The following is a 22,493-nucleotide window of genomic DNA, read 5'->3' as shown; positions in this document are numbered from 1 at the left end:
TTTTGTCAAGAGACATTTTAATATAGCGAAATATTAAAGAAAATATTAAAAAAGGATTATTGAAACTACAAAATAAAATAGGAAGATCAACATTTTTTTGCAATGGGCGAGCAGGGACCACCAAATTCTTTGCCTGATACAGACCAAGACTTGTCCAACTTGGTGGGCATATCAAAGACAGTCGGAAAAACGAAAGCCCGAACTAGTACAACTTTATTGGCGATGCAAGAATCGTTGAAAGAGAAACAGGTGGTTTATGATATTACATTAATAATAATCCAGCTATTTAATCATTCTGATTCAGTTAAAGTATAAAGAACAAAGAGCAAATCGATTTCAAGAGTTACAATTGCCTCAACGGCACGTATGCGATATGGTTGCAATGTATTTGGGCCTTGAACCGAACGATATTCTTGAGGGAGTTGTGGACGAAGAGGTGTATGTTCGTCAGTTAAATTCTATATTGGAGAAGGATGGTACTAGGTGTATATTTTTCTTTTATCAAGACGGCCCGCCATATACTTTGGGTGGGTTCTTTCAGTGATATCGAATTAAAATCTATATTTTAACACTTTTAAAGAATCTGGACGTTACAATCCCGTCGTAAAAGGTCCGATTAAACGAGTTTACGTAACCAAAGGTATAAAAGACGCCCTTAGAGAGAAGGCTGTTGCTGTATACAAAATAAAACGCATAAATTTGGATCTAAAAAATATAAATGATGTAACTAGTACTTTCCGAAATATTTTGATCTGTTTTAACCTTGTTTGATCAATATAGGAAATATATTTCACTCAAATGAATATGGACACCGGAAAAGGAAACGTCGCTTCTATAGCTTACGATCTATGCGCTCAATTAATTGATCCGCCATTAAAACTTTCCAAGGAATGGGGCGATCTTCCGAAAACATCCATGGGTAGAATGCAGAAGTTAAATTTTGTGGGCGATTTCGATTCGTTTGAGGATTTCTTGGGGAGTAAGGTTTTTAGTAACTATCAGGTGCTTGCGTGTATTTTGATCAAGGATAAGTGCTGGTGAAAAAGAGTCGATCTATTTAAACAATACAACTTAACTGCTTAGTTACTTAGTATGAAACACTCAAAGTTCCATTTTCAATATTTCATTACTTTGGTTCTTTAATTTGAAGAAGTCTGTTGCCGAAACCCATAAAATAATTTTATATATAAAATGGATATTCACTATTCAAAAGTTTTGATGATCTTGATGCCATTGTTGCCAAAAACAGCCCGAAGGGCCAAATATGTTCAAAGACAATGAATTACACAATTTATTGGACCCAAAGGCATCTCAAACTCCTAAAGAATCTTCAGACAGTTTAGCAGTTGATGGACAAAATGTTTTCAGACATCTGATGGGAGAGGAAAGATCTAAAAGAAGCAAAAATGGCTGGCAAACGAAGTTACCGAAAATGCCAGACAAAAAATTTTTAAGTGGAGTTTTCTATGCTTATTGTAACGTACGATGAAAAGTACATCTATTATGACAATCTCGAGGGCAAACAATCACGAGTAAATCCAGGAAAGTCATCCACATCTTCATCGAAGCTGAATATTCTTGATGTGTATATGGTGGGATTAGCAATGTGTAGTGTATTACGAGCTGCTAAAACTGAATGAACTGCAGGAACTGTTATTCCAGATGTATAACTGATGTCCTGATTGACGTAATGGCGTCATTTGAACAAATTGAACAACGTATTGTTGTAAAAAGACTGGAAATTGCGAGTAACAGCTATATCTTGCAAGAGTTTTGAAAAACGAGCTGTTGCAGCTTGAATAGGAAATTTGGCCACATCCAGGGCACTCACCGGACATAACACCTTCTGGTTACCATTTGTTCAAATGGAGCTGTAAAACCAACATCGTTCATCGGCGTGATATCGTTGGAAAGATTATAAAATGTTTTAATATATTGCATTTGATATTGCATTTAATATTTTGCATTATTTACCTCAATAAAAGCCTTTTTAAATTAAAAAAAAAATGATCAAAATTCATGGAAGCACCTAATAGGTGTCAAAAATTTTTTATTCTCAACTGCTTCTTCCAGAAATCAAAATGGACTTGGAGGGCGTAACTATATTTACCTCGGACGAAGAGCTCTTTGGACTGTTGAACGACGAGAATGAGATGTCGAAGTACTATTTTAATACCTCTGTCATTCAAAAGGTGGAGAGCCTAGTGAGAGTGTGGTATAAATTGATCGAAAGGGTACCTCTACGAGGGTAGCGGCTGGGTTATTATGATAGAACCTTGTTATTCTTTAGTGCTTGGTCCAATATCGGCAAATCCGAAAGGAGAACGAGTTTGTGGGACCCAACGTGGAGATCGAATACTGGAGACGTCAGCTCACTCGATTTACTAGTATTGTGGAATTTTTGGAAACTGACAAATGTAACGTGTATATCAATTTCCTGAAGTCATGTCGTAAACATGACATTATTAAGGTAAGAATAGTTTTGAATGGGCTAATACACCTTTTTCCCGCGCCGTTTATGCGCCTCACTACACAACACTACACAAGATCAGATGGTTTGATTCTTTTGAGTCTGTGTCCTGCTCTGGTGGTATCCAAGTTGCAATACTTCAATATGCTCATGAGAATGGAGTCTTTCCTCATGCCCCTTGCAATTCTCTTGATTTTTTGACTGACTGTGGCTATATGAAGGTCTCGATGTAGGTAGTCAGTCATGTGGTATTTGGGTGCGCCCACAATACTTCTCAGGACTTTGTTCTGAAAAATTTGTATTTTGTTTATGTTACTCTTTGCAGAATATCCCCATAATTGAACTTCGTATGTTATAACTTATATGGTTTCAGTATTTGCTTATATAATAGCAATTTATTATGTACTGATAATCCTAATTTTCTTCCAATTAGCCAATACATTTTCTTATATTTCAATTCCAGTTCTTTTCTTTTTTTCTTTATATGTTCCCTCCAGCGAAGTTTTGCATAAAAATTGATTCCGAGATATTTAGTGTTGTTTCTATGTAGAATAATAGTATTATTTTATGTTAATGGTGCTTGTACGGTCTGACTGTAGGTGAACTGCACATGTACATACTACTTTTGTTAATTTTTATTTTCCAAGCTTGTGTCCAATTATTTATACTGTCACTTGCTTGTTGTAATTTTCGTGTGGCTTCTTCACTATTGCCTCCGACAGCTATAATCACAGTATCATCAGCAAATGTAGCCATCGTAATATTCTCCATTTGTGGTATATCACAAGAGTAGAGTAGATAAAGCATTGGCCTCAGTACACTTCTTTGTAGTACACCTGCTTTAGCTCCTTTTATTGTAGAGTAAGCTTCTTCTTGTTTAAGTCTAAACATTCTGGCTGCAATGTACGATTTTAGTAGTTCGGTGTGTTGTTTTGGTAACATTTTCTGTAGTTTATGAATAAGGTCTTTATTCTTTTCAATAGCAGTTTTTCAAAAACCTTAGATATCACTGGCAGGAGTGATATAGGTCTATAGGATTTTATTTCGTTTGGTGACTTCGCAGGTTTTGGGATCATTATAATTTCCGCCATCTTCCAAATGTCTGTGACATGTTTTAATCGAAATGCTGTATTGATCAAGTTGGTGAGTTTTATAATTCCCTTTTTTGGTAGTTTTTGCAGTAATTCTCCTGTTATTAAATCATAGTCTGGTGATTTCTTGGGATTAATGTCAGTTTTAATAACTTTGATTAGCTCTTTCAGCTTGACTAATTCAATCATCGAATTTTCAGCTTCTATGTTTATAATATAATTTTCACGTGCGCAATTCCCACATAGGTCTCTTATAAGTGGGTTTTGTAGACATGAGCGCTTTAGATATTTCGTGGATTTCCAGAGTGAATAATCAGTTTCTTTATCATGTTTTTTCTCAGATAGTCATTTTTGGATTTGTTTTAATTTCCAGTACTTCCCTTTTCAGTCTTTGTGTTATATTGTTTAAAGTATTTTTATTTTGAGGTGTTCTGTTTTGTTGCCATTTCGTAATTTTCGTTTTTCAGCTACCATTTCCTTCACTTCTTTTGGATAATTAATTCCTTTATTATATTATTTTAAGGAGTTTGTTGAATATCTACTACGAATTTTTCTGCTTCAAAATTTAATTGTTCAGTTGTCTTGAATTCGTTTGTTCAATTCTTCAGCAAATCCTTCCTAATCTGTTCTCTTGTTTGTTAATGTTGGGTTTCTTCCTTTTCTTATTATATTTTCGCTCAACGTCAGAATCATTGGCGTATGATCTGAAGGGTGAGGTCTGAGGCTTTCTCTTGATCAGTTGGCCAAAAGTTGTTTTTCCAGTTGACATGTAACTACATCTTAGTTCAGCAGCTGCTTTATGCAATTCATTGCCTTTAGTTGTTGTCATTCTGGATTCCCATCTTGTATTTTTTGGGTTGAAATCATCTCCAATTATAAATTTTTCTCCCAGGTTGCTTAGGACATTCAAATAATTTTCCTTTTTTGATTCTATCTTGGAGGACAATAAAACAATGGAAATGATGATTCACCAAACCATACCACATATTCTTTTACTCGTCAAGTGTCTAAGTTATATGATAGTTGTCCCACTTTTTTAACAGCTTAGCGTTGGCTTCCGTTATTAAAGGGTTTCACAATTACGGCTTCCTCATGAATGCTTGTGAAGTTTCCGCCATACTGCATTTATCGAAAAAGTATTACTCAAGCGAGTGTTGAATTCAGCTGTCACTTATGTCATGGTACTTTTATGTTATCTGGTCGCATTCCTTTTTAATGTTCGTCGGTCTCTGTCAGTTAATTTGCATAGCATGTATCAGGAAAACCGAATCTAAGGTCGCATATCTCTAGTGATACTTATTCAATGAAATTAAGCTATTTTATTTTATTTTTTTTTACGTTTCAATTTACTTAATTTACTAGTTAATTTCAATTTACGGTCATTCAAAATCATTTTGTGGATTTTTTAAATGATTTCGTCGGTAACAATCTCTTTTGGGTGTTCACTGCGTTCACCGTTTTCGGTGTTCATTTCACCACGTCTAAACTTAGCATACCAATCCTTGATGGTTGATTTTCCTGAGGTAGTGCCCGGAAACTCGGCATCAAGCTAAGTTTTTGCTTCTTTAGTATTTTTGCTGCTTTTAGTATTTTTTCCCTTCAAAAAGCAATATTTTTCGCAACATGCGAAATTCCTTTGTATCCATTTTTTTCACAATAACAAAAGTTGCTTCACTCAAAATGATATAATTCACAAACTAATGATCCGACAGCTGTCAAATTTATATACACATTTTTTGAGGGTTAGGGCTAACTAAAAAACATATGGATTTAATTCTAGTAGCGTCATCTATGTGTCAAACCGGAGACTTTTCAATTAATCTGTTATTATATTTTGTTACAGATCTGGAAAAAGCATGTTGATTTAGTTTACGACACACGAAATGAATGTACCGATAACCTGAAATATCTGTACTCGATGGAAAAATATTGGGAACCTCTGTATCGCTTGGACCCACCGCAATTGGTTTCTCATATACCCACTCTCCTGCATGCGGTACGACTCGTCTTCACTACTTCCAGGTACTACAATAGTACCGCGAATGTCACGGCTATTTTGGTCAAGGTATCGAATCAGATCATTAAAAAATGTAGAGACTATTTGGATTGTGATGGAACGAAAACCGTCTGGAACCAACTGAAAAAAGTTGTCCTGGATAAAATAAAGGTTTGTTTCAATTGTTACTTTTTTTAGTTAATTAAATTTTAAACTACCCTTTTTAATCAAAATTATCAGTATTATTTTTCAGCTAGCTTGATATACGTTGAGGGGCAATGTTTGTATCTTCAAATCTTTATCCTATACAGCCTATAGAGTTATTTTGAGCAATTCATTCCGACTTTTGCTAACCGTATACCCTGAATTTCAGTGCAATGATCAAATTCTAGTAGGTTTGGTTAAGGGATGTTTCCACAATTTAAAATATTCGACATTCGGTATTCCCATATTCCGATAATTCATGGTCAGGGGTACTTTGAATGAATTTAGTCTGGCTTCGGTGGCCCTATATAGTGAATTCTGCTTAAATTCCACAATATTATCCTAAACACTTGTCATTAGTAGTTGATAGAAGAATTTTGTTCTATAGATTTCAATAAATCACCAGTGGTCTGATTATTGCTTAATGTAACATATATGTTAGGTAGTTGCATGATAATTTTTCCACTCTAAAAACGTATTTATTGAGAAAAATTGGTACATTATATATGAATTAAAATATTTGTCATCATTCTATACAGTTGTGTAGCATATTTCTGGCAAGATGGCGATACCGTGTCTAACGAACACTGTTGGTTTGTTAGCCATCCAATCATCGGTCTATTTTCGCATTTATTCAACATTTGGAAACTGTGTGCCAACTTGGGTGCTTCAAAATTTCCCATTCGAGCTGCAACCGTGCTACAACATGTTTCACAATCCTGTTTTCATGTGACCGAGCACTATTATGGAAGAAGATAATCCTGTCTGTTACTCGCTATTGCTGGTCGTGGCACCATACATAGCAACACTTTGTGGGCAAGGGTATCTCACTTTGTTGTCAATGTGGATACCTCTCCTGGACTAATCTATGGCTTCTTGCGCTTTGGTTTTTCGTATTGAATCCAACTTTCATTGCCAATCACAATATGCCGCAGGAAATTATAATTTTCTTACCTGGTAATTGATATATTTTTCGCCAATTTGTGTGGTTCCTTTCTCCTTTCCTTCCTTTCAGATCTTTTCCATAGAAATAGTTGATTCATCAACTTCTTTAGATGTCTGAAGATTTTCGAAAGTTTAAATGGGATTTTTGACCAATAAATTTTGCACTTCATAAGTGAATATACAACTACAGTTATTTTAAAAAGTATTATTCCCGCTTCAAAAAGTCCCCTTGTTAAAATCGTACCTGCTTCGCGGGAACTATTTTCTTCTGTTCTTCATCCTCATCCTCATCAGTGGCGCTCCTCAGCGCAGGTCTTCAGTGGCTTTAGCACTCATCATTTTTCCACTGTCATATCTTCGTACTTCCTTAGCGTCCTTACAGTTAAATGTTACAGGCACTCCACCTCCCAGTAGAAGGAGCAGAATCGTTCGAAACATAAAAATAATAATAGAAGCGAATCAAAATTATTAACAGATTCTACGCAAGATACAGAAACATAAATAGAAAAAACTATAATAATAAAAATTCTGACACCTACTAACTTGATGGAATCTAAATGGAATCTCAAAATTAGACCAATTAATGATACTTATTGCTACGTACAGGCCATTATATTTGTTTTTACAAGAAACTAACGTAAAACCCTCTCACAGTTTTAAATTAAAATATTCAGAAAAGACAGAATTATTAGCCAACGTGTATCATTGCAATAAGATCGTATTTGATTTTTAAGTAAGTTTATAAGTAAGTAGTAAGTAAGTTTTAAGTAAGTATTTGAGTTTTAAGTAAGGGTAGGTTTTAATGCCCACTTTGTGGATCTACTTCGTCAAACCAGAGTCACATATATGTCATTGGCATCTGGAGGACTCTCGTTCATAGATCCTCTCTCCTTTTAGATCTTTCCCATGGGATGTAAAAGCTTGGAAATAGTTGATCTGTCATGCCTGATGATTTTTTGAGTGTTGGAATGGGGGCTTCGACCAATAAGTCTTGCAATTCATTATCTTCGAACTTTTTTTGGTTCTCCAGACCATTCTTTGTCATTGAGATGACAATTACCACTTTCAAATCGTTGAAATCAAAACGTAGAATTAGGATGAGACAAAACAGCATCACCATAAGTTGATAAAAGTATTTGATGGTCTTCTGGTTGCAGAATTTTTCAAATCAAACAATAAAATTATGGTCTATCCAAAGTTGGTGTGAACATACGTCATCTAAATTTCTGACGTCAAAACGTCGCTTAACTCTGAGTTTTAGTTCAGTTTGGCTTTGATATATAACAACATTCTAGTATAAATTAAATAGTTCTTGTTTCCTTCGATGGTGTTTCCTTGTCAAGTCATTTTGATATCACTGTATTTTTTATTTTTTCTACTACTACCTGTGTATCTGTACTCTTGATAAAATTAACCACTGATTCTTCCTAATACATTTTCCATATCAGTGAAACAGTTGGTATTTACATATGTTAATTAAGTTGCTTATAATATCTTATTACTATTGTTTTGAAGAATTTTGCATACGTTTGACAACCGGAGGACTCTGACAGGCTGATTCGTTTACGTGTTCGAACGTATCAGACAGCATTGTATCCCTTTTTAACTACAATAAAATGAGAAAGACAACGTTGTCTGATTCTAAAACGAAAAATTTATAAGTTGTGGTAGGCAATATATTAAACATATTGATGACGTATTTTCACAGCAACTTTGGATAGAGTATATATTCTGAATAACTCAATAATACTGAATTGTTGATTGAAAGTTATCTGATTGCCATTCTATTAAATTTACCTCTTTCGTTTCAGACCTGTTTGGATGTTTATTTGAAGTATTATCAGTGCTTTAGGCGTACCAAGAAGGACATGGAGGACAACAACGAGAAACCGTTTGAATGTTCGGAGAGTTTTATTTTTGGAAAATTTGAAACGTTCAAGAAAAGATGCGAACAGGTTACAGTTTTACTTCTGGGGTATTTCAATTTTAACATGAAAATCTTTTAGATCGTTTACGTATTGGAAACAACCGTAAAATACTCGATTCTTCAAAGCAGTACCATCGAGGGCATCGACGTTTTCGCAGAGAAATTTAAACAATTTTTCAAAACTATTTCCTCGCAAAAATACGATGCCCTCAATCATCGCCTGCCGTATTTCGAGAACGATTTTAATACCTTTAAGCAGAACGTAGTCGATACGGAATGGGAACTTGAGGAATTTGTCGGAGCATCCTTGGATAAGATGTCTGATGTTGATAATATATTACGACTATTAAAAAGGTGTCTTAAAGCTCACGTCACTTGCCACTGTACTATAACAGAATTTGCTTTTTGATAGGTTCGAAAAATTGAACTTAGAGTGTCTTCATCTCGACGAGAGGTATCTAGAGGCCATGATGCTGTTTCAAATGGAGATCGAGATTCTTCGGGACAGATATAACGAGGAGAGACAGGCGCCTCAGCTACCGAGGAACATGCCTCCCGTCAGCGGAAGGATAATGTGGATCAGGCATTTTTATTCCAGGATATCGGAACCGATGGATATTTTTAAGACAAAAACAAGAGTGAGTATATGTTGCAGGTTGTTTTAATTAATGCAGCCATTTTTGTTGGTTGTTAAATATTTATATGTGAGTTCGGAAATTTGCTGTGTGATTAAATTATATAAAACCGTGATTAGAATCTTTTAAATAGATATTTTTTTATTCTTTGTGATTCCACAATCTGTCCTATAGGCAATAAGTATTTCTTATGTCTATATTATATATACATGGAATATAGAAAATGAATTCGTTAAGCGATCTCCTGTATAAAATATTATCTTAATTAATCTAGTCTAAAGTCTTTTTCTAAAGCTTATTTTAAAGTCTATATATGTCCAGTAATCAGATCAGGTGGTGTTAAACGTTTTAGTCTACTCACATCACTATCACATCGGATATTTGGCTGTTTAGCGAGTATGTTGGGATGCACTGACACTCCTTCAAAGTACTTCACACAAACATGTTGAATTACACTCGTGATATGTTCAAGAGGAATATTGTGTTGTATCACTTTATTTGAAATACAGTAGGGAGCATCAACAATGGCACGCAACACTTTGTGTGCTTTTAGTATGTGTTTCTTCTACGTTAGGCGTCGATCTAAGTGCATACCAAGATATTTAACATGTTCTGCTTGGGAGAGTTGACGATGATTGATATTCACTGGTGGACATGTTCTTCTACGCAGGGTAAACGTTACATGGGTGGATTTTGTTTCATTGGATTTAATGCGCCATGTCTTCAACCATAATTGTATTTGCTCCAGGTGGGTTTGTAGGTTTATTGATGCTGTGACTGGATCTTCATGGGATGCTAAGATTGCTGAGTCGTCTACGTATGTTGCCACAGTAGTTATTTTTGTGGTGCGAAAACAGATATTATATAGATTAGATATCTAATCTATTTATTTGCAACATATATGTAGGCAATACGTAGTTGTTTCAATCTGGTTTTAGCTTTATGTGAATATACGTTTGATTGGCCACAGTTTATGGTTCGAATTAAATAGTAATAAAGAGACGGACTAATGCCTTTCGGGTAACAACATTTTGAAATTATTGTTTCACAAACAGAATTGAAAAATGCTTTAAAATTTATTAAATTAGTCGAAATGATATATTGGTGATTCCAACAAATGCATTAAATATTGATCGACAATTTTTAAGCTACAACTGGTGGGTTTTCTTATGGTGACTTCTTTTCACATTATTTACCTTCTTTAAGCAATTTGTGCTAATCAAAATATTTGTTATGGATACCTAATAACCTAATAATAAGATTAAAATGATTTGGAAATACTTGGGCGATTTAAAATATCTTAATTGTTTGTTAGGATGATAATCTTGTACCTGATTATATTTTCATACACTATTTTCAGGTCATGAGGCATCGGAAGGTTCAAAAGTGCATTCAATTATTCAATGCAATGTCCATGTGTTTTGTTCATTATGAAAATATCTTTCATGATTCCTGGTATAACTATGCAGCACAGGTGAGTATCAAGAGCTTTCTTAAGTATTTCTCAATTATTCCTTATTTGGCCTATCTTTTATATAGTCGATCCAATAAATCAGCCAATGCACGTCATCAAAATTTATGGCGTCAGCACGTCGCCATTTTTCCGCATTAACTTAGAATGTTGGTTTACAATGTTTGTTGGTTTGTAACCCTTAATTATTATCACTGTGTTTTGATGACTGAACACTGAAGAATTTTATAGACATTTGAAAACAGTGCTGACTAAACCAACACATCACTAACATCAGAGAGTATTCTACATCCTTTTAATTAGGGTAAAATGAGAGGGAAAAAACCGCTAGAAGTTTTAAACGAATATTACATTTTAACAAACTGTATTTTATATGAAAAAAACAACATTTCTCACGTTTTGTAGTAAAGTTATAATAATTATTATTTAATTCACAGGTTAGATACTGTTTGATTAAACCAATTTTAATAAAAGACGATAAGACGCGAAGATATATAGTGAACTTTCATCCCTACATATCCGAAGTTATACGTGAGGCCGAATATATGTACAAACTAGACCTGGGTATGTTTCCATATGGATATACATATCACGTTAAAGTGGTTTCTATTTTGCAGAGGTCCCAGATGTGGCTCAAGTTTTGGTGTTTTGCAAGGACAAGCTGCTGGACTCTTTCGAAATGGTCAAGGCTCTGATCGACAGGAACGATAAAATCAGATCAAGCATACCGCCATTGTTTCTGCCGATGATGCGAGTGCAACTGATCAAAATGGAGAACGCCTTTATGCCTGGATTCTCGACGATTACGTGGACGTCGTTGAAAATACCGGAGTTCTGCCACGAAGTAACGGACGTGCTGGATTATATCGAGATGTTCGTGAAGGAGGTTCGCGACATGAAGGAGGCGAGGATCGATGAGGTTCTGGAGACGGTGGCGATGACATCGCTGGTTTATTTACCGACAGAGCCGATACCTCCGAGTGAATTTCTTCAGGAAAATATTAATTATTCACAGCAAATAGGTATTACTTACATGGTGCATATGAGTGAATGGCGGTGATGAATGTTATCGGTGATGATATGTTATAGTGTAAATCGTTAGTGTCGTATTTTATCGCCGTTCAACAAGTCGTCTTCTTTCCATAAAATAAAACAGACTTTTAAGAAAAATAACACGACTCTACGAAAACATTTAAACGTTCACACAGCGCTACTAGATGGCCCTAGAGTGATAAACAACGATCAGGTTTTATAGTTTTGTACAAATCTATAATACCTTAAAATGTCGTCGCGAAAGTGTAAATATGATGCCGATGCATTTTGTTATATATGTGGGCAATTTATTACAGTTCGAGGCTTAAAATACGTATTAAATACATCTCACATTCTCTGTGAAGCTTACGAAGCATATTTTAACTGTCCTGTTCGGAATCAACACAAGACATGGGCTCCACATGTTGCTTGTAATGAAAGTAAAAGATATTTGGCAGGTAATCAGCAAATATTAATTAAATGGTGAATTAAATATAATAAACATATTAAATTATATTTCTATATTTTAGTTTAACCTCAGAAGCGTTTGAATACTTGAGGAATTTTTTTCCGAAATTATCAGAAGCAAAGGTTAAGGCTGGGGTTTTTGTTGGTCCGCAAATCAGACAGATTTTCGACGATGAAACGTTTCCAACGCTGCTGCATCGTACTCAAAAAGCGAATTGGAACAGTTTGAAAGCAGCCGTATCTGGATTTTTAGGAAATAACAAAGCTGAAAACTACAAAAAGCTAGTTGAAAATATGCTAAAAAAATTTAAGACCATGGGCTGCAATATGTCATTACAAGTTCACATGTTGCATGTTTATTTAGATAAATGCAAAAAATTATGGGAGCATATTCAGAAGAGCAAGGGGAACATCATCATTATGTGCTTCGAACAACGTTATTAATGAAATATAATGCAAACATGACTATATTTAGGGTTTATTAAGAGAAACATAATGAACATAATGAACATTACATTTATGAACATAAAAGAAGTAAAAGCGTGCACTTTTAAATTATTTTCTACTTTTTTTTAAGTTATTTTGATAACAAAAACAATTAAAATGTTCATTTAAATGGTTTCATTTTCAATTAAAAATTAACACCACAGATTTAGGAAAATATCGGTCAAGCGGTTTCCTAAATAAAAAAGCAAACTTTTTCATGCCATATATTTTTGTCGTCTAATTATGGCCTAAAGAATTGGAATTTAATGCTTTAAAGTCAAAGACAAGTTTTGTGTGTGTTATAGTTGTGTTCTAAATCCTTTCTCATTTTATAACTGGCGTAGTTGGTAGGATCCGGGGAGATCATAAGATCTCTTTTGAATTCATTCAAAATAAGACAGGTTGACCATAAATTGCTATTCATTTCGAAGTTCATCGAAGCATTTCTTGCTACAATTAAGGGGAGTTCAGGCAAAAGTATGCTGAATCTATAAGGTCACAAAAGGTGGATTGAAGATGCTCAAGGCTCCCTTACTAACTATTCCAATTAGGAAACATTAAAGATTTTAAAAGCACCCCTAGTACGTGAATTACCGGCACGCCAAAATCGCTGTATTGCTGTTTAACGAATCGTCTCTTCTTTCCATAATATAAAATAGTTTTTTTAAGCAAAATATTACATTTATGCTCTAAATCGGTTCCAATTTTATAACTTGTATACAGAATGATAATTTTTGTGCGATTATGTATATCGCAAATACCATTTAATTCAAGGTCGTATCTTGCGTTAATTTAATTAATATTGCTGCAAACTTGACTTCAGCTTTGAGAAACAATCTTGAAAAGAATCGAATCACTCTTTTTGTAGCGGGAAGAGAAGTTTTTGAGAAGAATACATATTTGTTCGTATCTTCACTAGCTGCGTGAAAATTATAAATAACAAGAAAACTTAAGTCGGCTTCATAGCCGCAGTGTTTAGTTTGTTTGCGGTTAGCTGCAGTAGCAATTTTAGTTAGTGGTGTTTCGCATGTTAGATTTTACCTTTGCAGAAGATCCATTTGGTTATAATATTTTGGCGTTTTCTTGATAAAGCATTAACTTTTTTATCCAACGATATAGCCTAGATCGTCAGCAAATAACAGATATCTTATAACTTTCATTTGTTAGCTACTTAATTATTAATCTATATAAATAAAATTCAATAATTCTTTTTTATTGTGTTCCTTATTGTCAGGAGAAGGTTTGTGAAAAAATAATTAGAAGAAGGTTACGAAAATTTTGTTTTATATTTAAATCTCATAATATGAAGAGAGTGATACAGAACACTATTAACAAAACATTGACAGATCCAATTATTACAAGTGTAAATAGGAATGAATAATAAACAGAAGATAGACAAACAGCTGGATGATATGTCCTATATAGTCATCATGAAGTACATAGAGAAGCTCATAGAAAATATATTCAGTCAGTAAAAGCGTTTAAGCAAAGGAATATTTGAGTTATCCCCCTATCCAGCACGATCTGATCTCGGAACATTTTCTATGTACGATTTGTAAATATAATGCATATTTTCGAGACACGCCTCTCATGTAGGAACATGAGATGACAAATGAACAAAGTAGAGCTCTTTTAGAGTCAATAATTCTTTCGAAAATGTCGTATTCATTCATTAAATGGACTTAATGGATATGGGTACACGTTGAGCTTATTTTTGAAACTAGTATACCTAGTATTTAACAGGTTAATTGAAAAGTCCCCGGCCTGACATATAGATGGCGCTACTAGAATTAAAACCATATGTCTTTTAGTTAGCCCTAGCCCTCAAAAGATGCGTGTATAAGTTTGACAGCTGTCGGATCAATTTGTGAATTATAGCATTTTGAGTGAAGCAACTTTTGTTATTATGAAAAAATGGATAAAAAATAATTTCGTGTGTTGATGAAATATTGTTTTTTGAACGGAAAAAATACAGTTGAAGCACAAACTTGACTTGATGCCGAGTTGCCGGACACTGGTTAAATGAGCACCGAAAACGGTGAACGCAGTGGACGCATTGGACGGCCAAAAGAGGTTGTTACCGACGAAATCATTTAAAAAATACACAAATTGATTTTGAATGACCGTAATTTGAAACTGAATGAAATAGCAGACTCTCTAAAGATATAAACTGAACGTGTACATCATATCATTCACGAATATTTGGGTATGAGAAAGCTCTGTGAAAAGTGGGTGCTGCGCAAGCTCACTTTTGACCAAAAACAACGATGATTTGGAGCAGTGTTTGAAGATGATAAAGCGTAATAAACCCGAGTTTTTATACCGATATGTGACAAAGGATGAAATATGACTCCATCATTTTACTCCGAAATCCAATCGGCAGTCATCCGAGTGGCACACGATGAACCTGCTCCTAAGCGTGAGAAAACGCAACAGTCGGCTGGCAAGGTTATGGCGTCTGTATTTTGGGATGCGCATGTAATAATTTTCATTAACTACCTTAAAAAAGGAAGAACCATCAACAGCGACTATTACACAACTTTATTGGACCATTTGAATGATGAAATCGCCGAAAACGTCCGCATTTGAAGAAAAATAAAGTACTGCTTCACCAAGACATTATACATTAGTACTGCACCGTGCACTCATTGAAAAAGATGGCAAAAATACATGAATTGGGCTTTGAATTGCTTCCTCATCCATCGTATTCTCCAGATCTGACACCTAGCGACTACTTTCTGTTCTCAGATCTCAAAAGTATGCTTGCTGGGAAGAAATTTTCGTCGAATGAAGAGGTGATCGCCGAAACTGAGAAACTGAGAAAACTGACAAATAGTATTATAAAAATGGTATCGAAGAGTTGTCGCTATAATCAGTATTACCCTTGAAGATCATTATGTTGAATAAGAAAAACTAATTTTACCGAAAAAAATGTGTTTTACTATGGTAGGCCGGGGACTTTTCAATTGACTTGTTAATAATTAAGGGCATATTCAAAAATTTGGAATTGTAAAAATTTGATAAAACGATTCTCCACATTTTCAAAGCTTGATCTTTTGAAAATTTTTCTTAAATTGATTCTTTAAATTTTAAATTATTTTCGGAGATATTGTTTTTTCAGGGGTGCGGAATACGCTCAAATCTTTAAACGCTTTTTTGCTAGAAATTACTATTTTCTAGATTTTTGATACGATATCTTAAGTTCTATTGAACCGATTTACTTGAAATTTGGTGTAAACCTTCTCTATGCATTTTTTTATCGAATCAAGTTTTGGAAGTGTTCAAATATCCGGTCTAGAATACCCCCTTAACATACATGTAAATAGGAAGAAGAAAAAAGAGGAGGCCCAAGTAATATTGACAGTATACGGCAAACGAAATACTGAACAGAGAGGAAAACCGGGATCAAAACGAATACCATAATAATCCAAGCTGTTAATTATTAAATTATGCTATAGTATAAATTATTTCTTTTACAGTGAAGGAAATTCTGTTGAAATCATCTACCATCGAGAAATGTGTCACCGACTTGATCAACAAATTCGTGGACGTCATCGACGCTCCCGAACTACAAAAGGACAAATACAATTGGCTTGATCCAGACAAAGCCGTCAGACCGATTGGTTCCAATTCTCGTCTCATGACCACGGCCGATGCCGGTTTGTTATCAAAGTTCCTCGTTCGAACTCAACGTTTTAACATAAGTTACGTTAGCTTTTAAGGACATAGACAGGAACGTGCCTTTGGATTTGTCCAACATTCATGCTGATTGCGTTGAGATGTTCGCATACTTTAACATGAAATTTACTGATGTCTTAATTAAATCTACCAAATATTCATTGGAGAAGGTGAAGAAACGCGCCACTAGGTATAACGTTCATGTAATATATCTGGCTCAAACATTAGCAGTTGTTTTTTCAGCATTGGCGAAAATACAATTCCTCTGATGATCACATCGATGATCCTCCAAATTCCGCTTGCTACCATCAGTCCCAATTTGGATGATATCCAAAGTCATTTCTCTCAGGTTCTACAGAATATTCTCGATGTTAGTAAACAGATCGGACTGTGGGGTCAAGGAGGTATTAAATCGGCATTGAAAGGAGGTAATCTTACTTTTTATCTTAATATATTTTTAACAATTATGAGTTATTTTTATTAACCCACTTCATATTTTTTTAATGTATGTCCGCCTGACAAACCTGCAGAACAAGTCGAATCTTACAGGCCTATTTCGCTATTACCTGCAATATCAAAGCTATTTGAGAAACTAATATTTAAACGTGTCAAACATTTGGTAACAATACCAGATTTCCAGTTTGGTTTCCGAAATCACCATTCAACAATCGATCAAGTGTACAGAGTAACTGCGGCTATTGAAAGAGCGTTTGAGGAAAAACAATACTGCCCTGCAATATTCCTGTATGTCTCACAAGCTTTTGATCGGGTTTGGCACTTGGGATTAATCTGTAAGATGAGCAAATTGTTACCACGTAACTATTGTCAATTGTTGGAGTCATATTTATTCGGAAGGAAATTTAGTAGTTTATTGAGTAAATATCTAACACTAAAAGGAGAAAAATTAAATATTTTTACAAAAAAAATTGAAACGACTTCAAAAAATAGATAGGGAACTCCCTAAAATGTAAAAAATAATCAAACTTAGACTTTTAACACAAAAAAAATGTTTTAAAATAAAATATGTACGTAATTAAATAAAAATCAGTTTGAAGTCGAAAAACACCCTAGGCTGTGGATTCCTGGCACAAGCATCCTAATTTAGGGTTTAAGGCCACCAAAGGCGGACTGAAGTTGTTGTGAACTAACAGAGTTTACTAGAATTTGGACAGGAGCTTGCAGTTCAACGTGAATGGTCATCAAATGTGGATTGTATTGTGGATAGTTTTAGTTCAATTTCCCATTCCTTTAATTTCACACCCTTTCACATATCATAATGCATATTCATGTTTTTAAATTATCCATATAGTACGCTTAAAACTCAATATTTATGGTTATTAATTTTGATTATAGCGGGTACATCCAAACCGAAGAACTATTACAAGTCCGTTTCTGAAAACAAGGAAATTGTCAGGGTCTATGTGAGCTTGCAGGGTATCATGTATGTCTTAAATCCTGACGTGGCGAGTCTATTAAATGCAAGTTAAACGTCATATTTAAAAACAAAAAACAAAAACTACGCTGCTCTTCTTTAGAAATATCTGGAATGGAAATATCTTTGGGTGGAGGACCGAGATAAAGTAATAGACGAGTTCTGCGAGAAAGAACCGCTGATTGTGGAAATATCAGAAAAATTCTCCGAGTACGATGCTAGAGCAGAAGAAATTCGTCAGCTTCCCGACAAACACGATGTGGGTGCTATTAGAATATCCATGGGTAAAGTATCCACGCATAATATAAGCTTATCGAAACATTTCTGCATTATAAATAATCAACATTACTTTCAGAGAAAATGAAGCTCGCTTTATTGGTGGAATCGGAAGCCTGGAAACATATAATGGGCTACAATCTAAGCTGCAGGTACAAGAAGAAGCTAAACAGCATGGTGGACTTCATTAAAACTCAAGAGAAAATCCTAAACAAGCCCATTCAGGACCTGGACGATTGCAGGTGAGATTTTATTTCCTACTGGGACGCTGATATCGACAATAAATTATTTTTGACTGTAGGAACGCTATGGCGTGCTTAGCTACTATTCGGGAGAATTTCATAGAAATGGACTTGGACCTCAGCTTGATGGAGGAGGCTTACAGTACGTTTGGAAAATTCAAAATCGACACACCTAAAGAAGATATCGAACGTGTTGAGAGTTTAAGATTCAATTTCCAGAATATGGTTACACACGTGAGTAATACCAATTCTGTTTTGTCAATATGGATGTTCTTTGCATCTTTTAAATATCTGCAATATACTGTGAAAATATAATAATATTTAACAGCTTTCGTAGGTCAAATTGTAGGTCAGCCGATAGCTTTCACAGAAGTTCTAATTTTATTTCAAAGCAGAGAAAGCTTTGTGTTCATTAACAACAAAACAAAAACACTTTAAGTACGTTTAACATAAATGCAAGTTTCTATAAATGTTCATCCAATTATTGTATATGAGATTAGAATTTACTTCCATGTTTTTGAAGCAAAATAGGAGTAAGGCTAAGAGAGTAAGGAAATAAGACTTTGGCAACAAAGACAGTTATAATTCATAAATATGCCAATCATACCACCAGATTAGATCTGAAAGACATTCAAAGTGTTAAAGTAATACACATACACTCTCATACACGCTCACATAAATTAATTTAGAACAAAAGCAGAGCAGATTAAACTAAAAATCAAAGAACAGTACTGGTTAATCTAAGAAACTTGACTAAATATCAAAGAATGCTTGTAGATCAATGCAAGTAAAACAGAACAAAGTAATAGATTAATTTAGAAATTAGGATAGCAAGAAACGATCACAAATATCAGGAAATTATAGCACAACTGTTGTAATACCCACCCTATTTGCCCGATTTAGCTCCCTATGATTTGTGACTATCCTTAAATCCTAAGAAAATCATGTATACAAAATTATTTTAATCAAACGTAGAGATAATAAAAGCCGTAGAAATGCATTTAGACAGTTTTTTTTTGGATTCCTACCTTAGGAATATACACATTTTTTGAATAAGTGCTAGTATATTCAGATCTAGGCAGATTATAAGGAATAACAAGATATACGTGCCACCGAGAAAAATGTCGATATTTCGATATATTAATATTTTTAAAATTATTGATATATCGATTTCGATATTTTTAAAAATATTTATTGATATTTTTTATAAACCCTTACAATTAAGTACTAAAATATTGAAGTACTAATTTAAAAGGTTTATAGAAATATATTTAATTTTTTGGAAAAAATATCGAAAAATATGGATAAATTAAGTACCAATTTAAAAGGTTTATAGAAGAAATGTATTGTTTTTGAAAAAATATCGACCAAAAATATTAACATTTTTGTCAAATAATATCGATATAACGATATCTCGATATTTTTTCGGCATACCTAAGTGTTAATTGCTAATGGCAATAATCAGTAAAATTAGGTCAGGTCATGATTACTTCGTTTTTAGAGTTATAGTTTTTCAGCAAGTAAAGATTACCCAAAAACTATAGTTTGTATCAGTTCAGCACAAATTATGTTGGCATCTTCGCTATATTTAGTTCTAGAACATCGTTTATCAAGTTTAATATGTGTGGTGGTTTGATGGTTCAGTTTTTCTGAATTTGTCAAATTCTAAATCTATGTTAATTCATATTTTAAGTAAATTTTATTTCAACGAAACTAAAAATAGTGTTTATGATTTTAGAAGCAATTTTTAATGTCAACACAATTTTTCAGTTTTGGTATTAGTTAATAATAAAAATATATATAAATACGCCATTTATTCTTGTCTTTTGATGGTAACTGAAGATTAAATTGGAATTAAACCTTAAATTAAAAATTAAAAAACTTGACATTATCAATTTTAGTAGTTTTAGTAAATTAAGTTTACAATAAATAATAATTCAAATTATTTGAAGTTTTTTGAATCAATTTAGTATTTAAGTTAATAATTGAGATTATTAAAAGATCAGTCTATTAAAATAAATAATGTCGTATATAAATAAGCGTTCTCAAGGAAAGTTTATTCTATATTTGATAATTTGGGATTCTTTTAGTCTAAAACCGTACAAGAAGATATTTGTGAGGTACAAGGACCTCTGTTAGAAGAGCTAACAAATGGTGTAGCTACCTTCAAAGAGGAAGTAGAAGCATTTGACAAAGACTTTGAGGAAAAGGGTCCAATGATCCCTGGTCTTAGTGCAAGAGAGGCCAGCGACAGAGTATTGGCTTTTCAAGATCGTTTTGATGAATTATGGAGGAGATTCGAGATGTATAGTAGTGGAGAACGACTTTTCGGGTAACACGATGGCAACACAATAATTATACGTCATATGAATCATACGATACTAATATTTAGACTTGAGGTGAACGATTATCCGATTCTGCACCAGAGAAAAAAGGAGTTTACTTTACTGAATAAGCTCTATGGCTTGTATCTTGCAGTCAATCAAAGTATTGATGGGTATTTCGACATATTGTGGAGTGACGTAGATACTGAAGTTATTTTTGCTGAGCTCCAGGAATTTCAAAATAGGTTTGCTCGTTCTTTCGTGACTAAATAACTGAATACTGAATATTCTGTTAGGATATTAAATACCTTTTCACTATTGTTTTGGGAAAATTATTTATTGAAAATATTTTTAATTTATTTTAGGTGTCGTAAGTTACCAAAAGCCATGAAAGACTGGCCTGCCTTTATAGATTTGAAGAAGAAAATTGACGACTTCAGTGAAACTTGTCCATTGTTAGAACTTATGGCCAACAAGGTATTTAATACAGATAGTCTTCATGTTAAAAGTGTTGTATTGTTGTAATTTTTCAGGCCATGAAAGACCGTCACTGGAAACGATTAACAAACTTGACCGGGTATCAGTTTGACGTCGAGTCTCCAACGTTTACCTTGAGGAATGTGATGGAGGCGCCGCTGTTAAAGTACAAGGATGACGTGGAAGATATATGCATCAGCGCTGTCAAAGAGAAGGACATTGAGGCGAAACTGAAGCAAGTTATCGCGGATTGGGCCGTCGTTGAATTGTCGTTCAGCCATTTCAAAGCCAGAGGAGAACTTCTGTTGAAGGGCAGTGAAACTGGGGAGATTATCACGACCTTAGAGGACAGTCTAATGGTCATGAACTCTCTATTAAGTAATCGGTACGATTTAAATATAGAGCTTTTAGAAATATTAACTTTCATTTACTTTCAATCAATGTCTTAAAACTTTTTCCTTTATAATTTCTATTTTATAGATATAATGCACCTTTCAAGAAGGATATACAGTTGTGGGTGCACAAATTAGTGACGACGTCAGAGATTTTGGAGAAATGGTTAATTGTGCAGAATCTCTGGGTATATTTGGAGGCTGTTTTTGTCGGTGGCGATATTGCTAGGCAACTTCCACAAGAGGCCAAGAGATTTAGCGTAAGATAAACGTATTTTTATTTCTTAATAATTTACTGGCGATTTCTGAAATAATTTACTTGACAAAATGACACATACTGAAAAGTGAAGCCTGTTACTGAAGCCTCATGAAGTTGTTTATGAATGTACCTAATTAGAATGAACCAATAGAATATCTAGGCCTGAAAACTGGAACTTTTTGAAAATATAGTATTAATTAAGTACAATAATAGATAATTAAAAAACAGTAGTTATATATTTTTACCAGTATTTCGTAAATTATTTTATGATATTCAGCGGTAGTGAAAATGTTTTCAACGTATTTTTTCTTATAGAACATTGACAAATCCTGGATTAAAATTATGACTAGAGCTCATGAGATTCCAAACGCAGTTGAATGTTGCACAGGGGACGAAACCATGGGGCAATTGCTACCTCACCTGTTGGAGCAGCTGGAAACATGCCAGAAGAGTTTAACTGGATACTTGGGTATGTAGAAAGGTTTTACTTATTGTTGTTCTTAACCCCAAATCGATTCCAGAATCCAAGCGATTGTGTTTTCCAAGATTTTTCTTTATTTCCGATCCGGTGCTTCTGGAAATTTTGGGGCAGAGCTCGGACCCATCTTCCATCCAACCACACTTGCTCAGTCTTTTTGACGCTGTATACTCGGTATAATAAATAGGTACTTATCTTGAAAAAAATCTA

General features: G+C 34.1%; 6 protein-coding genes across 6 annotated transcripts in view; all 6 read left to right on the top strand.

Moving 5' to 3' along the window:
• The first annotated feature begins 31 nt into the window (after positions 1–31).
• Positions 32–544, top strand: LOC143198703 (uncharacterized). The gene is made up of 2 exons (XM_076408064.1): positions 32–249; positions 305–544. The coding sequence occupies exons 1-2, from the start codon at positions 103–105 to the stop codon at positions 542–544; spliced, it is 387 nt and encodes a 128-aa protein (XP_076264179.1). The 5' UTR covers positions 32–102.
• Positions 545–585: 41 nt separating this feature from the next.
• On the top strand, positions 586–5,819 carry LOC143198702 (dynein axonemal heavy chain 5-like). The gene is made up of 6 exons (XM_076408062.1): positions 586–723; positions 781–979; positions 2,074–2,234; positions 2,291–2,470; positions 5,405–5,728; positions 5,811–5,819. The coding sequence occupies exons 2-6, from the start codon at positions 799–801 to the stop codon at positions 5,817–5,819; spliced, it is 855 nt and encodes a 284-aa protein (XP_076264177.1). The 5' UTR covers positions 586–723; positions 781–798.
• Positions 5,820–6,687: 868 nt separating this feature from the next.
• Positions 6,688–9,042, top strand: LOC143198701 (dynein axonemal heavy chain 8-like). Its single transcript, XM_076408061.1, has 4 exons — positions 6,688–6,718; positions 7,078–7,133; positions 8,518–8,661; positions 8,713–9,042. The coding sequence occupies exons 1-4, from the start codon at positions 6,688–6,690 to the stop codon at positions 9,040–9,042; spliced, it is 561 nt and encodes a 186-aa protein (XP_076264176.1).
• A 12-nt stretch (positions 9,043–9,054) lies between these two features.
• On the top strand, positions 9,055–10,819 carry LOC143198700 (dynein axonemal heavy chain 5-like). Its single transcript, XM_076408060.1, has 3 exons — positions 9,055–9,271; positions 10,629–10,742; positions 10,808–10,819. Exons 1-3 carry the CDS (start codon positions 9,101–9,103, stop codon positions 10,817–10,819), a joined length of 297 nt encoding a protein of 98 aa, XP_076264175.1. The 5' UTR covers positions 9,055–9,100.
• A 229-nt stretch (positions 10,820–11,048) lies between these two features.
• LOC143198699 (dynein axonemal heavy chain 5-like) lies at positions 11,049–17,890 on the top strand. The gene is made up of 7 exons (XM_076408059.1): positions 11,049–11,072; positions 11,177–11,303; positions 11,357–11,761; positions 16,205–16,384; positions 16,440–16,593; positions 16,647–16,831; positions 17,757–17,890. Exons 1-7 carry the CDS (start codon positions 11,049–11,051, stop codon positions 17,888–17,890), a joined length of 1,209 nt encoding a protein of 402 aa, XP_076264174.1.
• A 101-nt stretch (positions 17,891–17,991) lies between these two features.
• Positions 17,992–22,493, top strand: part of kl-3 (dynein heavy chain 8, axonemal kl-3) — a 36,767-nt gene continuing 32,265 nt past the window's right edge. Inside the window, exons 1-10 of the mRNA XM_076408747.1 lie at positions 17,992–18,119; positions 18,191–18,353; positions 18,413–18,587; positions 20,444–20,685; positions 20,746–20,922; positions 21,043–21,154; positions 21,211–21,539; positions 21,635–21,806; positions 22,121–22,274; positions 22,327–22,457. Coding sequence (XP_076264862.1) covers positions 18,116–18,119; positions 18,191–18,353; positions 18,413–18,587; positions 20,444–20,685; positions 20,746–20,922; positions 21,043–21,154; positions 21,211–21,539; positions 21,635–21,806; positions 22,121–22,274; positions 22,327–22,457 — 1,659 coding nt within the window. The 5' untranslated portion in view covers positions 17,992–18,115. The remainder of the gene's footprint in view (positions 18,120–18,190; positions 18,354–18,412; positions 18,588–20,443; positions 20,686–20,745; positions 20,923–21,042; positions 21,155–21,210; positions 21,540–21,634; positions 21,807–22,120; positions 22,275–22,326; positions 22,458–22,493) is intronic.

This window comes from Rhynchophorus ferrugineus, unplaced genomic scaffold (genome assembly GCF_030347505.1).
Source record: "Rhynchophorus ferrugineus isolate W39M unplaced genomic scaffold, kcgeb_rfMv2 rfM6, whole genome shotgun sequence".
Classification (NCBI taxonomy): domain Eukaryota; kingdom Metazoa; phylum Arthropoda; class Insecta; order Coleoptera; family Curculionidae; genus Rhynchophorus; species Rhynchophorus ferrugineus.
Note: the sequence above shows the minus strand (reverse complement) of the source record. Positions and strands in the feature narration are given on the sequence as shown.